Source organism: Anopheles stephensi, chromosome 3 (genome assembly GCF_013141755.1).
Source record: "Anopheles stephensi strain Indian chromosome 3, UCI_ANSTEP_V1.0, whole genome shotgun sequence".
Lineage (NCBI taxonomy): Eukaryota > Metazoa > Arthropoda > Insecta > Diptera > Culicidae > Anopheles > Anopheles stephensi.
The window spans coordinates 10,955,084-10,971,079 of record NC_050203.1 but is presented as its reverse complement, the minus strand read 5'-3'; the positions used below and the strand labels follow the sequence as shown (position 1 = coordinate 10,971,079).

At 46.2% G+C, this 15,996-nt stretch overlaps 2 protein-coding genes across 15 annotated transcripts in view; one reads left to right on the top strand and one right to left on the bottom strand.

Moving 5' to 3' along the window:
* The window catches only part of LOC118513188 (G protein alpha o subunit), a 52,450-nt gene extending 44,659 nt beyond the window's left edge, over window positions 1–7,791 (top strand). For 12 of the 14 annotated variants that reach the window (XM_036058667.1, XM_036058674.1, XM_036058670.1 and 9 more), the window contains exons 6-9: window positions 5,630–5,758; window positions 5,836–5,965; window positions 6,683–6,836; window positions 6,930–7,791. In XM_036058667.1, coding sequence (XP_035914560.1) covers window positions 5,630–5,758; window positions 5,836–5,965; window positions 6,683–6,836; window positions 6,930–7,117 — 601 coding nt within the window. In that variant the 3' untranslated portion in view covers window positions 7,118–7,791. The remainder of the gene's footprint in view (window positions 1–5,629; window positions 5,759–5,835; window positions 5,966–6,682; window positions 6,837–6,929) is intronic. The other 2 variants (XM_036058676.1, XM_036058675.1) reach the window with 1 other exon arrangement.
* A 6,100-nt stretch (window positions 7,792–13,891) lies between these two features.
* On the bottom strand, window positions 13,892–15,797 carry LOC118513190 (cyclin-dependent kinase 5 homolog). The gene is made up of 2 exons (XM_036058678.1): window positions 14,914–15,797; window positions 13,892–14,848 (listed from the first exon to the last, which is right to left on the bottom strand). The coding sequence occupies exons 1-2, from the start codon at window positions 15,632–15,634 to the stop codon at window positions 14,700–14,702; spliced, it is 870 nt and encodes a 289-aa protein (XP_035914571.1). The 5' UTR covers window positions 15,635–15,797; the 3' UTR covers window positions 13,892–14,699.
* Between the last annotated feature and the right edge of the window lie 199 nt (window positions 15,798–15,996).

Sequence of the window (15,996 nt, the reverse complement as noted above, 5' to 3'; positions counted from 1 at the left end):
AAGTTCAAGTCAACGCCTTTAATCACAGTTCTCCGTGCCTCTGTGTACCGTACGTGTAGAGAGGGCCATTATGCAAATGATTTTGCACGATCATCAGGCGGTGTCAGCTTTTGCAAAGCTTCTGAAGCTCACCGGACCGTAGGCTATAATAATCGGTACGATTTGTATTGGTTTGCTGCTAGTGCCTACGGTCCCTTGTCCGGTGAACACTAGTCCAAGGTCTTCCGTGTAGTAATCCGCGCTCAACTTATCATGAGCTTGCTCAGGTACGAGTGCGCAAAATTACAGTAACACACACACACACGGGCGCGCTGGCCGAGAGACACTGACCCAATCTAATGGTCCGATCACAAATCTTCACGCGAAAACCCGAAACCCCGAGCCGAGCCGCGCCGAACATTGCGCAATCCGGTCTCATAAACACTCTCACCTTTCACTGTCACGGTTGTGCTCAGGACCCCGAAAAGCCTCGAAGGAAGCTGACCGATAGACAACGATCACCACCTCCTTTAGGAGCGGACGTATGCCTTCCATTGTTTGCGAGCGGTGCTTGAAGATTGGGTTTGCTGATCTTCGGACAGTCGGGACGGGGGGAACTCTTACCGAAAATCAAAACAACTCTACCAGTTTGTGCAAGTTCGATGGAGCTCCTTTTATTATCTACCGAAGCCAAACGCCTAACTAAGGCGAAGGGCTATTGTTGCAGACGTCGTCTGGATCGCTGAAGATCGCTACGGAGATTGATCGTAAAGGAGTATTCAAATGTGGCGCTGTTCGACGGGTTCGATTGCTCCAGATATGCCCGGTCCATGATTGCTACCATACTGCTTGACACGGGCCAAAAGGTCTATTGTAACTGATCCTCAAAGATGTCTGTGGGCGCCGCCGCCCAGACAGTAAAAAGCATCGTCATGAATGTGTGCCGTTGTTGCTCCCCTGCCGTTTTGTCTAATTGTTCACCAGTGAGGCAGGTGGCAGATTGGGTGCTGGCGAGAAATTCGAGGGCTCGTAAAGTGCGTCGTGCGGGGCGCAATTAATCTGTGACATAACAACACAAGCACATTCTCTGAAGAAGCAGTGGAAGCTGTCTCTTTCCCGACTGGGGTTGCGAAGGGAAATTTTCAATTAGTTCCACGTACACAGCCAGTCGGCACAGTGCCGCCTCTGGAGATCTCGAGAGATGTTTTGGAAGCGTGGTAGTACGTGATTTGACATCCCTCTCGCGGGTCGCGTTCCCCCGAGTTTCGCTATTAGTCGCGCCAGACATTAGTAACGCCACCGGCTGGAAGTGACAGGCACGTATGAGTTCCTCCAAAACAAAAAAAATTAGGTCAACGATTTAGGGGACTTTTTTTTCTTGGAGAAGAAGTATGTGTTTATATCTCTAATGCATATACCCCCATAACGTTAAGGGGCAAAACTGTTTGAAAGCGTACTTAAAGGTGATCAAGTTCCTATGATAAACAATGTCTAGACCTCGGGGAAGACTGAACACTGAGGTGAGCTCTCTCTAGCATTAAAGGAAGAGAAAACTACGAAACACAAATTAGCCCATATTCAAATGGCAAAATGTAACCTCAATTTTAGGCACATGTACGCGTTTACCCTAACACACACACACACACACAGCGTTACATCAGTGCGAGATAGAGGCTCCCTTTTGGGCAGACCACCGAGCTGCTGCCGACTGACAGCCAGTCAGCCAGCACAGGTACCATTATGAAACGACCATTAAGCAGTTTGTCAGCAGCAGTGGTACGACTAACACAGTGTGCTAAGCGCTCCGTCTACTACTCGCCGGCCGATTTATTACCCACGACCCACGTTGCTTGCTCAATGCGACGCGCGTTTGCATCTCGCGAATCGGCCCCTGCTCTCCAGGCTCGCAATTTGACAGGAATTAAAAAAGGTTAGCTCGCCATTGTATGCGAAAGAATGCAACGGAAAGCAGCAGCCTCAGAGACATCACAGTCATCATCGTAACCATTGGGGGGTTGGGCACGCGCTCGTTGACACATTTCCCAAACCTCAGAAACTGTATCGACTGTCCTTGTTTCATTATGATGTGGCACACCATCATTGTAGTAAGTCGCCGTTAAATTGCACTAATTTCCATCCCCGGGCTCTTACATCATACTGTGAAAATAAAATCGCTTAACCTCACATTACTTCAAGGGACTTCATGGAGAACAGAGAGAGAGAGAGAGAGTCCCGGGGTGTGTGTGTGTGTGGAAGTGAGTTTAATGATGTCGCGCGCGCGCAAAAAAAAAAAACAGACCCCATCACAATGACAGCAGAAAGGCGACAAATGATGTCCTTCCAATGGGCATGAGGGGCTTCAATCTCTTTCTCCAGATGCCGGTGCCAGGCGTTAAGTTATGTAAAGTGAAGAAAAAAATCCATCAATCATCTGCAACAAAACCGATTTGAAATGGAAATGCAGTTTGCACATTTTTTGGTTTGTCACTATTATTCGATTTGCTTGTTGGTTGTTGGGGAAGGAAAAGGTTACTTCTTGTTAAATTTTCTAAATGAGATTAAAAGCCAGTTTTGCTAAATTTAGATAAATTGCTGAGTTGAGTTTGTGATTTAACTTTCGCTGCTTCACATGATGCCCTTGAGCCGGTCGTCATCTTCGGTTTGATCGATGCGCGGTCGACTGCGATTTTGGATGATTGATTTTTAAGGCCCGGCTGAGCCTGCTTATCAACTTCTGCGCTTGTTCGGCTCGTTTAGCATCAATTTGAATCGCTCTGATAAATGGTTGACTGAGCCATTGTAAGCTGGATGGAAGCGCCGGCCATTACTTAAACATGGCGTTAAAAGCGTTCAATGTTAAAAGTGTCACGGTGTCGTGGGACACACAACATACCGAGCGGCTGTTGATCAGTGGAGACTGTTTTTGGTAAATTTCGTCGTTGACCGAACCATCAACCGTGTGGAAGTCAAGGTTTTTCCGGGATGGAAAGCACACAAAACCATCGCGGTAAATGGATCGTCACTAGCCGTGATCGTGGTGATGTTTGCGCCTGCTTCAGGGTCAGTTCATGGGCTGTAACTTTAAAGCCGCTCGGACCCATCGGACCTTCACCGGTGGTTCAACCCCCCCCCCCCTCCCTCCCAAACAAGCGTTGTGACTTGTGTACTCTTTACCTTTTTTAAATTGATAAAAATTCAATGATTGTATAGGTATGCTGGTCCACCAAGGAGCAAGTAAATTGAAAAACGTAAACAGGTCTCGCGCTCTGTTAGGGACAACACTCACAGCCATGCACGCGTTAAACTTGTACCACTTCCAGCCCGGTCGTTTTTTTTTGCCCATCTTGAAATGGTGGAACTAGGTTACCAATCACAGTCGCGACTAGCCTTGCCAGTGGGAGGAAAGTGGGAAACCTCTCGCGAAAGTGAAAAGTTGCCAAATCCTCTGGTCGGGGTTCAAACGAAAGGCGTTCTAACGAAACGCGACTGATGATGATGTTGCAATGTCCAAAGGGGGGCTAGTATGCAAACCGCTAATAAAAACCACCAACCAGAGAATAGCCGCTGCTGTGGGGCGTGTTATTTGAAGTGAGGCAAATAAATTGTATTGCAAACCCGGGACACAGTGGTCCGAAGAGGGGACATTCGGTTTTTTTCTGGATTTGAAGGATTAGTCCACACGTTGTACTTCAATAGTTTTAAGTTGGTCCGTTCAATGAGGTCTTCAAGGATCTCTTCAAGAATGTGTTGGGGTTGGGATCTCCTGAATCTATATGTCTAATTCCTCATGATGTATATCGATCTTCATGCAATAATACCAACTCCACAACCAAAACTTTCATTTGAAAATAAGAAGTCCACCAGTTGGTCTTTGCTAGACCACTGTGCACAGACAAACCCGCTCAAAACATGTGACAACAGCAATCGAGAGAAAACAATCGTTGGGAAATTAAATTTTATAATGCCTTTAATGCAACCAGCCGTCGCCGTCGTCGTCGTTGGGTGGAACGGATGCAAACCAGCATCGGGAAAATTTTATCGTTTATCGATCACAACCCTCCAACCACAAGGAGGTGGTTCAGCGTAATTATGGTCAACCGTTTAATGATAGATGAACTCCACTCGGCGGCAGACACGGCGGCAGGACATTGTGCAACTGGCGCGGCAGGAGAAGAGTACATACGGTAAAAGGCCAAACAGTAGATCTTTACGATCGAACGTATGTCTCTCTCTCTCTGCTAGAGTTATTTTATGACCCTACCGTGGTCCGTTCCGTCCGGTATGTCAGGTGGTGGCATCGGTTGGCCATCATATCGATGTGAGTCACCCCCTGAGAGCTACTGTTTGGTATTTAGTTTCTTTCTACCGTACCACATTTCTAAGCTTCTAAATGATGTTTAACATTTGCAGCAACCGATAAAAACGCCCTGCAGACATACCAAGACTCAATTCCACGTCAACATGTCACGTTTTGATGGAAAATGAAAGTACTCCTACCCAACCCTGTCATGCTAATCTCTCTCGCTTCTGTACGCCGAAAGCATGACAGGTGCATCACGCTTCTGAAACATCTGAACTGATTAGCCCTGGCGTGCTTCAACTTCACTCGCCTCTGCAAAACCGTTTTTGTGTCGTACGTGTGTGACGCCGGTTTCTCACTTTTCCTGCAAAGCTGATAACTCGTTTTTCCGAGCGCCCGACGGCCGGCCTCCACAGAGTGCTCGCGCTGGAGAAAGAATCTTGAACCTCGCGCCTCCTCACCCGCTTGCTTGCGCTTGGATGGCGTCACGCTATAGCGAGCGGCTCGTTTACAGACCTCGCGTCGTTGTTGTACCGATGCTCCATCTCCATGTCCTCGTTCTTTGACGTAAACGATTTCATAAGCACAACTTTCCGCCGTGGTCGTTCCTCGCCGAATGCACCGATGCGCAATGCACCGAAAGGGGGAGGTTGTGTCCAGTTCCAACTGGCTGGTTCGCGGTTAAATAATCCCTCCAACCCCACAGCACAGGGCTACGCGAGTGCACCTAGCAAGGGCTAAGAATGTACCGACACCGAACGCATCGAACCAAAGGTGCGGATGATGCGTGTACACGCTTGGTTTGTCCGTCCGTAATCCGCACAGTTCATTACTGCGGTGACTAGCGCCCATTGCGAGGAGTTAGAGTGCACGAGAGACATACTTGGCTTGAGTCGCGATGTATTGAATCACGCCGCTTTTGCAATGTCTGGTGCCGGCTCTTCCATTGCGGACGGCAGTGCGTCTTTATGCAAGCCGTCATTAGCTTTTGTTGCCGACGAAGACGAAACCGAATCTCCTGGTTTGGCGAGTGGGGTCCTAAACTGGTCATAGGGACTACTCAACTTGACCGCGTTATCAGTTGGTTTGAAGCTGCTATGATCAAACCTTTCGATCCTGATCACCGACTAAAGCTCATTGAGGACTTTGTCTGTAGAAGAATTAGCGGCTCTCCACTCCGAGAGGTTTAGGAGAGAGGAGCAGGCGATCATCAAAACGTAGAATGCTTCTTGAATTAAACTCTTTTGTGGAAAATGTATCGACTGCTTTAGCTGTAAAAGTTTCCTGATCGCCAACCAAGCACAACTCCGAGACTCTAAACACCTTTCTTCCCCTCTATTTCTTCTTCAGTTTCCTGGACGACCTTGACCGATTGGGCGCCAAGGACTATCAGCCGACGGAGCAGGATATCCTACGGACACGTGTCAAAACCACCGGTATCGTGGAGGTACACTTCTCCTTCAAGAACTTAAACTTCAAGTAAGTTTACCTCCGGCAACTATTTGACTTCCACGATACGGATCTAACGTCCCGCCAATTCTTCTCCCAACCCGTAGGCTCTTCGACGTCGGTGGTCAGCGGTCGGAGCGAAAGAAGTGGATCCACTGCTTCGAGGATGTCACCGCCATCATCTTCTGCGTGGCCATGTCGGAGTACGATCAGGTGTTACACGAAGATGAAACCACGGTAAGTGCGAACCGACTTGCGTAACCCGTCGATCGGGTTCGCATCGATCAAAAGCTAACCATGCGCACGCTTCCTCCCGCGACGATACCATTCCGGGTGTTTAATTTGACGTGTCACAATAATCATCATTCTTCGGCGAATCAACATCGGGAGCGAGATGGTGGTTAAATATTAATTTATGTGTTTGTTAATGCCATGCGCGTACGGTCTGCGGCTGCGTGCGTGTCATGTACGGGCGATACGGTCAAAAGTTCGAAATTAATGTCAGCCAGATCTCCCATGGGCGCATTCGCGAAGTAGGTCGTGCAATGAGCGCGTACCACCGGCGCGACGTTTCGTGGTCGTTTTTTTTGGTGGGTTTGCTTTAGATAAGTGTCCACCAAACAGGGCGCGGTTGCATAACGGAAGGATACGTTTTAGTTGGTTTTATTTCCTGAACAAACATCAGGAACTGGTTTCCCTGGCGCGAAATGAGCCGGCTTATGCAATCGGACCGTGTGGTGCCAGGTTTCACCAGAAAAATCCCTTTGACCCGATTACGTACGCAGTACATGTCGCGTTGAAGAAAATAAGTAAACTAAGGATGCACGCATTTCGTTTTCGCACGCGGAATGAGTTCGAAATTGAGGTCAGAACGCGTATTACACGAGCCGGCGTATTACTCTTTGGCCAGCGCCAACGCTGCATTTAATGATCCTTCTCCCTTTTCTCCCACAGAACCGTATGCAAGAGTCGCTGAAGCTGTTCGACTCGATCTGCAACAACAAATGGTTCACCGATACCTCAATCATTCTATTTCTGAACAAGAAGGATCTGTTCGAGGAGAAAATCCGGAAAAGTCCACTGACGATCTGCTTCCCGGAGTACACAGGTACGGCGGCGTTCGCGGTATGCCGAAGAATCGCAAAAATGTTTACCTCTTTTCCCCCCCCCCCCCCCCTTTTTTTCCTATTTCGCCCAACAGGTGGACAGGAGTACGGTGAGGCGGCGGCCTACATTCAGGCGCAGTTCGAGGCTAAGAATAAGTCCACATCAAAGGAAATCTATTGCCACATGACATGTGCAACGGACACCAACAACATCCAGTTCGTGTTCGACGCCGTCACCGACGTTATCATAGCGAACAACCTGCGCGGCTGTGGTCTGTACTAAAAAGCGGCACGCTTTTGTCTCCGGAAGCGGAAGATAGCAAAGATGTCGGGAGCTGATCCATCGTGTGTTTTTTTCTTGGGTTTGTTTGCCGCGCCCGTTTGAGCCGTCATATTAAGGATATGCGCGATGTACATCGAAACGAACGGTTCCGACTCCCAACACGGGAGAAACGGGCTGCTGGATGTATAGGAGCCTTGGGTTTTGATAGGGATCTCCCCCGCCGTACCAACAGAACCCTTCCATGCTCCAGATTCAGAACCATGTTGTTGTAGCGGAGAAGGTTTTTTTTTCCCCGGAGGAGTTTCTCTTTGATTTTTATTACTTTTTTATTTGTTTACACGTGTTTACGGAAATCAGTACCGGTGTCATATCGATCCTGCCGGTACGAACGCTCTGGCAGTGTTTGCCGCATTGGTTTTTCCGTTCATCCCAGACTGGAAGAAGGGGAACAACAACAACAACAACAACAACAAAAACCCGCACAAAACAGCGATATGATGTTTAGCCACTAGTTTGCGGAGAAAATAAGGATTGCAGGATCGTTAATAATTTAACTTTGACAGCAAAGCAACAAAACTAAACCAAACTCGGTATAATGCGCATACAATAGCACTAAAGGAACAAAAAAAAACAAACAAAGAAAAAAAAGCATAATATAATGATAACAGCAGGGAGCAGTGGCAATAGGTGTTGGTGGTTGGTGGAGGTTTACAATGTGTTCAAGAAAAAAAAAATACCGTGGTAGTATCGTACTTTTCACAGCCGCCGATCGGACGATCGTGTACTTGCGCAAAGAAAAAAGGATCGTCGTGTACTAAGGAAGATGATCGTGACAGGAGTAGCAGTAGTAATAGTAGCACTCTACCAAGCCCGTGTAACCCACGCGCGGACAGCAAACCACTTCACCCGTTCGGTATCAAATCGAACCCCTTTCTTGACCAGATGAGCGGGGACGAGCCAGACAAGCCTCCAAGGGCAAAGGGCAGCACGGCCGAACATGTCGCGTCGTCGAGAGTGTAAGAATCATCCATTTTGTTCCCCCTATTTCGGTGCCCGTACACCCCGAACATCTCACACACGCACGCCCGGATCACATCAAACAGTTGAAGCAGGGGGAGATGGAGCAGGCTTCCTTTTGCCATCTTAAATAGTCGGCAGCGCGCACCCAGTGTAAAGAAGAACTAAACAAACCTAGGCATGTCCTTACACTTGCCTAGTGCCCCGTTAGCATAATAATTGTCGCTTTGTTGCCCGTACTCCGCATCCGCACAATCATCATGAAGGGGCGCTTAAAGCCGTCGGTACAAAAAACTGTCCGCGAAGATGCTGCACAAAGCTGCTACGAGGAAGATGCGATTGCAGCATCCATTACAAGCCGTATGTTTCGTTGTTACGTTTTTGCTTTTAAATTTTTCACAGCAGGAGACCGTTGTTGAGGTGACGTGGTGCAGGGACGAGAACATATTTACTATGATTAATGCTATTAAATTAATATTACTATAATTATTCTTATTGTGCGGTGTCGCACGATATGTCCCTTAGATTCAAACGTAACCATATATACACGCACACACACACACCACCACCGGGGGCAGGTTTGTTGAAGATGGCGTCCGTTAAAGTTGCCGTTGTTTAACAACTCCTACACCGGATGGACACCGTGGATGTTTTCGAGCCGGGTCTCTGGCAGGAATGGCAGGAAGAAGCGCACAAACATTGTAAAATTTAATCCAATCGACACACACACACACACTCAGTTATAAGCTTGAAATCAGTTATCGGTTAAGGCAAACGGCTGGCCAAAGTCAAAATGGCCGGCCGCTAGAAGAATCGCAACGCAACGCCAGCTATACATATATATATACATATAGGGATATAGATATACATATATCTTGTATTTCCGTTAAAAGGTGAGCCGCGTGCGCTTTGCAGACGGTGACACACAAAATCGATCGCGCGGAAGCAACCAAACGCAGGACGCAGCAAGCAAGTAAATAATGCGGGTTTTACACACAGAAACTCTATTCAGTTTTATCTACATTCCTTTAACGTGGGTATTTCTTAACGATTATTTGCCACTTTTCCTTCCCATATCCGCAAAGAAAAATGTCGTATGATTGCTCGAACATTTTTTTCTTACTTGTTGTTGTGGAAAACGGGTTAATAGTAATAGTTTTACCTTCACCACGCAAACGCCAATGACACGACCTATTCGATTGATCAACTATGCTAAGGATTGAGGATCACCGCACATCCCTTTTTAAACACGCCGCGCGCGCTCCCTCTTCTGCCTTCGCAGCTTTGTGCCAACGAAACGAAGATCGACGATTTTTCTCTATCTTTGCATACACTTAAAGGGCGCGTTTCTGTTTTGTTTTGCTTTCCGGTCTCGGCGTTTTTGTTCTACTTTTCCTCTCTGTGGTTGTGAAGAGTTCGGGCAGACAGATGTAGGAAGGCGCAGTGGGAGGGTGGGGTCGCAAGTACAAGCGGGAAGTATGACCGCCATTATTGTTCATTCGCACACGTGCTCACACGCCTGAGGGGGGTGTTTCTGATGGGGGGAGGGGGAGGGGGCTGGGTTTCGACAATCCGACACGGTGTCCAGATTTTATGTATTTTTCATTTTTGAATACCATATAATAGTCAACCTGATCGATTTAAACTCTACAATCTTTAGTATAGTACAAACGCGCCGTATGTGGGGTGCTCACCCATCTTTGTTCGGTTCCGCGGTACAATTCGCACAAATACGCTGGTTAAAAGGATGCGCGCTCAATGTTACAATTCCTACATCAGAACGAGCTCTGCTTAAGAGACGGTTTGGCTTGCAACGTCTAGTCGTGTCCATCAGACAAGTCAGAACGGTTCGAAAATGCTAAGCATAATTAACCGGATGCACAAAATGACCAAAACCACGCACACACACACACACATCCCCGGGTTTTACTCGCCCTTTGCCACGTACAACATCATCCTCGGAACCAGGAACAGGATGTACAATTTTGATTCATCAAGTTCGGTAGGGAAATTTTTGAGGTGCGGACGTACAGACGGCATGTGAATATGTGTGTGTGTGCGTGCGTGTGTGTGAGAAAGAACGAACGAATTCTACTTCTATTTTTGATATACAACAAATGAAAAACGCATAATTTATAGTATTTTTTCTACTCCTATTAAACATCAAACGATGCATGCTACTGGCGCGCACAACACATCAAAACGGCCACCACTTGCCATTGGCGTTACTAAAGAAGAGAGAAACTATTAAACACGAAACTCACACACACTCACAGGCGATTTATTTTTCACCACACAACGTAAATAAGGAGTAAACTATAATATTACTAAGCGCTAAGAAATATTCGGACGCAACGTGGAGCGGACGGAGCGTGGAAGAGCAGTGGCAGTTACAAGTCCTTTCTTTCCTTACGTCTGCTTTGCTACTTTTGTATACATCTTGTTACACCGTTTTAGTACACCTTTACACCGCGAAGGATTTACTGCTGGTGGTGGTGGTGGTAACAGCTACTTTCAAGACTTCAAGAAGCATCTTCAGCAGACACAGCCATCGCATTCACTCGCAAGACACACTCTCCCTTCTTTACCGCATCGCAATCTTGAACCATGAAAGTATCTCAACGTGCTACAATCAAATACATGAACCAAACAAACAAACAAACAAAAAACAATTGGTATGAACCGCTGCTGCTCCATAGGAGTGAAGGAGAAAAAGAATAGTAAGATAGATAAAAACAAGAAACAAAACATAATGTAAAACCAAACCTCTGCTCTAATTTAAGGAAACTCAGACAGGAAGCAGAAATTATCATCAAGAAGAAGAAAAAAGAAGTGAAGAGAGAGAGAGAAAGGAAAGCAAAGCAGCACTACAGTGCTGCAGAAGTAAACTTATATCCCGCTTTTGAATACAACAGTACGAAACCTTTTGTTCGAGTAATGAAAGGCAAGGCAAGAAAACGAAAGGCAAAAGGGCCGAAAGCAACACATGCACAGCGCAAACAAATAATCTAAACCAATACTATAACATTTGACGATAAAAGGGCGATCACGAGGAACCGGCAGAGTGAACAACGCGGACGCGAGAAAGCAAGGTAGTGTGGATCAAGGATCAAAACGACAAACAAACAATTGTGTAAGAAGCAACAAATGAAATTGGTAAACATTAAACTAAACACACAAGAAAAAACTAAAGAAAATGAAAGGAAAATGCCCATACACACACACACACAATAAGAGAGGGGGAAAGAAGAAAAGATAAAACACACAAAACTCTAGAATAGATTACGTTACGTGAGAAGGAAACACTCGAGTAGGGGAAGGAAAGAAAAAAGAATAAAGCCGTAAGAAGTAGCCATCAATAGTATCAATACAGACAGAACCACATGGACAAACTAATTTGGAAGCTACTGATAAGGATAATGGCGTGGAGCCAGCTCATCATCATCACCTTTTTTCCCGTTTGGTCATCCCGAATAGCTCTCGGATAAGTAGTAAGAGTAGCGGACAGTTCTAGCCGATTCCCGGACATTCATTCACAGTTTGCGAACGAAAATCCCATCCCCAAGACCGGAAATAGAATCGTTCCATCCTGGTTTACCTGGCGTTGTAACTCTTGCGTGGGCTTAGAATCATCTCCATCATCATCATCATCATCCGGCTTATCCTTCACACGCTACACAAGCTGAGCATGAAGTCTGTTAAATTCGGATAACAGCACAGTGTATAACCTTACTTATGCTCGACCACTGACCACTGAAAAACAGAGGGGAGGAAAAGAGTTTAAACAAAACAAAAGCAAAAAAGAAAAGAGGAAGACTTTCTAACCAGTGTGCAGCTTACTAAAGTGAAACAAAAAAAAGGTGAAAATAACAAAAGAAAAAACCTGGAACAAAACAAAACTAAAGTATCTAATCTTCTAAACTCATCGCAAAACGGTAATTGGTAATAGCGGCAGCGTAAGCTGGAAGTGAAAAAGATAAACTCGATTTGTAGCAAATAACTATTAACTGGAGGGGGAGGAAAAAGCGGAAACAAGCAAAACAAAATGCAACAAAAGTATATACATAAAAATAAACGGAAAATACACAGAACAGAAAGAAGAAGGAAGAAAACAAACAAACCTATTAGAAACTGTAAAATGAACAAAACAAAAGGAAGAAACAAAAAACACACATACAAAAGTTAGATGAACGAAAAGGAAAGGAGTAAAAAGGAGAAAAACAAAAAGTTAATAAAACAAAAGTCATAAACAAAGTAAGAGCTAGCGGAAGAGGAGGAGGTAGCGGATTTGGTTTGGAAGTTGATAGAAGAAACAAGGCTATAATAATAATATACCCCTCAGCCCCCCTCCCCTCACAAATTCGATACCTTTGTTTGGTATCGAAACGAAACTTGCCGTACCGGAAGCCTCAAGGTGTTTGGTCGACCTAAAAGGAAGCTGGCGGAAAGCAACAGGATAAGACAACTTTTCCGGCATCACACACACATACCTTTAACATCCAAAAAAAGGAAAGCTAAAAATCACAAACTCTCTCTCTCACACTCTCTCTGGTGGCATACACAACAAACGCGTACATCACATTATAAAGGGTCGGTAACCTGGTATAGAGTAAAAAAACGAAAGGAAAGAAGAGGGTAATACCATTACATCCATGAAAGCAAAAGAAAAACCCACGGCAAGGTATGGGCCTGGTGGCAGAAGGAGAACGCGACAGGAAGGGTGGAAAATGGGAGGGTCGAGAAATGGAACCCAAAATGGACAAAACGGAACAAACACAAAGGTAAACCAAACATATATTTAACTTAATGTGTATGTAATTTTATGTGTGATGTAAAAATCGGAGAAATAAATGCGTTTTAGCCACTAAAGTCATAAGAACATCTGTGTTGTCTGGCGTGTGTGTGGTTTTCACTTACTTTCAGTCACTCGGTAGAAGGCTATCCCTCTCACACGCTTCCTATGGGTAAGTGGATGGCCTTAAAAGACTTACGGGTTGTCCGGTGGTTATTCTCATGACATGACCAGTCCACTAGAGTGGTAAGAGTCACATACCAAAGGGCTAAACGCCCTTCACAACATCTGGACCGCAACTTCGACCACGACTTCGACAGCAACTGTAGCACCACTAGCACAGCAGCTCTGCTGTTGATTTCTAGATCCTTTGGAAAGCTTCTGCTTGGTTGCAGAGCCTCCAACATGCCAGGATCCAGCTATAGATTTGGACCTGTAGAAGAGGGTCCTCCGAATGGTCCTCTCAACGTTTGTCATTATCCATTACAGCAAGCCTGACAAACCTGGTTGAGATTCCGAAAATGTCCACTACTTCAGATAGACCGGGATATACTTTAACATGCGCCCCGGTCCATGAAGAGATGATTTTGACTGAACTTGTGGTCATCTTCTGCAAGATTTACCCCATGACGATTCTCTCTCGGCGGTCCGGTTGCCAAGGCGATAACGGCGCCGGTCTTCACACGGCAGGGCCGGGGTTCAAATCCCATCCAGACCGCGCCTCCCCGTACGTAAGACTGACTACTTTGATATGGGTAAAATTAAGTCACTGACAGAAATGGCAGGCCAAGACCTCTCGAGGTTGTAGTGCCAAGGAAGAAGAAGAAGAAGATTCTCTCTAATAGATTCCAAAGATGGTTTCATATGGGGTTGTTTATTACGAGCCTATCATCTTGATGACACATTATGAGTCATCTTGCTTGAATCGTAATTAAACCCTCTACATTTATCTCACACACAGTAAGTTCACGCTACTGATACTAATATTTATATATTTCATTATAATTTACATACAAATGGCTTTGGATTGCTGTGTTACACCCCTTTGCTGTTACTACATCAACTAGCTGTAAATCTGAGCAAGTAAACAAGCAAAAACTTCCACATTTCCTCATGACACTCTCGCGGTTTACACCTCCATACACTTTTATACCCGAACTTAAAGGGATCGTAGGGAATAAAAGGATAAAAACGGTACAGAAAACCTATCACAAAACAAAAGCCTAACACAAATCAGTTCGACGTCGCGTTTCATCACAATCCGAGTGATAGTAATCCGTCCTACGGTTCACCGGGGGAAACATATTTTCGTGGCGAGAGAATCGAATAGTATATAAATCACCGGCCGTTTTGTGGACGTTTTTCTTCTGGAAACCCTTCATGGTAGTTGGTCTCTCGTTGAGTTGCCAGTTGTGGAATAGGATCACAATAAATCGCCAAACGGACGACACTGCTTGCGGCGATATGAGCGAATGGGACGTTTTTTATGAGAGACTAGAAACTAAGGACCACCCCCAGTAAGGGGTGGTCATCGTTTTTCTATTCGTTGATCGTTTCTAGTGGGGTAGAGGCATACACGGCGTCGTTCGTTTGGCCCGCAAAAATCGGATTGCTCACATCGTCCAAATCGTCCCGTCTGCTGTCCACGTCTTCGCAGATCAGCTCCTCGGCAGCAATCGGCGCGGCAATAGTGGTAGTGCTGGTGGCCGGTGGTGAAGGTGTTCCGGGGGATACTTTGGTCGTCAGCAGCGCCCGTAACTGCTAGAACCGCTTTCAGTTTTCGGTAAAGTACGGGTGAGACATGGCCTGTTCGGCGCTTAGTCTCAGCAGTGGACGGCAGACGAGCAGCTTCTGCAGCAAATCTCGCCCTTTCGAGTTAAGTCGCGGCACCACCTGACTCCACGACGTTGTCGGAGGGTACACTGTGGGGTTGGAAAAAGGCGATTTAGTTATGGTTTGCAAGCCACAATCCTACGGGAGTACCTACGTGGGAACGGTTTGTAGTCCGAAAGCTGCGTTATGCCGGGCCAGTTCTCTTCCTCGGGCGTTCCGAGCAGCTTAAATATTCGCTTCAACTGATCGTCAACATCCGACCCGGGGAAAAGTGGCCGGCCGGCATTGGCCAGCTCCGCAAAGATGCACCCAGCCGACCACATGTCGATGCTGGTCGTGTACAGTTTGGCACCGAAGAGTACGTCCGGCGGCCGGTACCACAGCGTAACCACCTCCGCCGAGTAACACTTCACCGGTATGCCGAACGCACGGGCCAGCCCAAAATCGGCCAGCTTCAGCTCCCCGTTCTTGTTGATCAGCAGATTCTGTGGCTTTAGGTCCCGGTGCAGCACATTGTGGCTGTGGCAGAAGGCAAGCCCGCGCAGCAGCTGATACATGAAGCTTTTCACCACATCCGGATCGATCTCGCCGTTCAAGCTATCGAAGTACTTCTTCAGATCCTGATCACAGTGCTCAAACACGAGCGTTAGCTTCTTGTCCGAGTGCAGCACATCGTACAGCCGGACGATGTTTTTATGCTTCAGCTCCTTCAGCAAACATATTTCCCGCAGCGCCGAACTCGGCACACCCTCATCGTCCTCGTCCAGCCGCACACGTTTCAGCGCGACGATTTCGAGCGTGTCCCGGTTCTTACCCTTGAACACGGTTCCGTACGTACCCTCGCCGATTTTCTCTAGCTTTTCGTACTTTTGCATGGTGGAATGTGTGACGACACTAGCGAGCGCGGATGTGGCGAGCGCGATATGTTTTAGCTGAAAATAATGATTATTTCGGTACTGTACACAAAATATACGCGACTAGCAAAAACAAATGCGTGAGAGAAGTTGTTTGTGAATATTTTGATTGTTGATCCGTATATTGACAGTTGCGCCTATTGTGGACTATGGTACCGTAGTGGTCATGGAAGACATTTTTGGATAATTTTGAAACAATTTAAAGCGTGTAGTTTGTTGTGATTCAAAATTAAAAAAAAGTTAAAAGGTGTTAAAAAAATTGGTGCAAATTAATATTCCCTAAAGAAGTTTTAAAGAGTGGAAAACAAAAAAGGAATCAGATT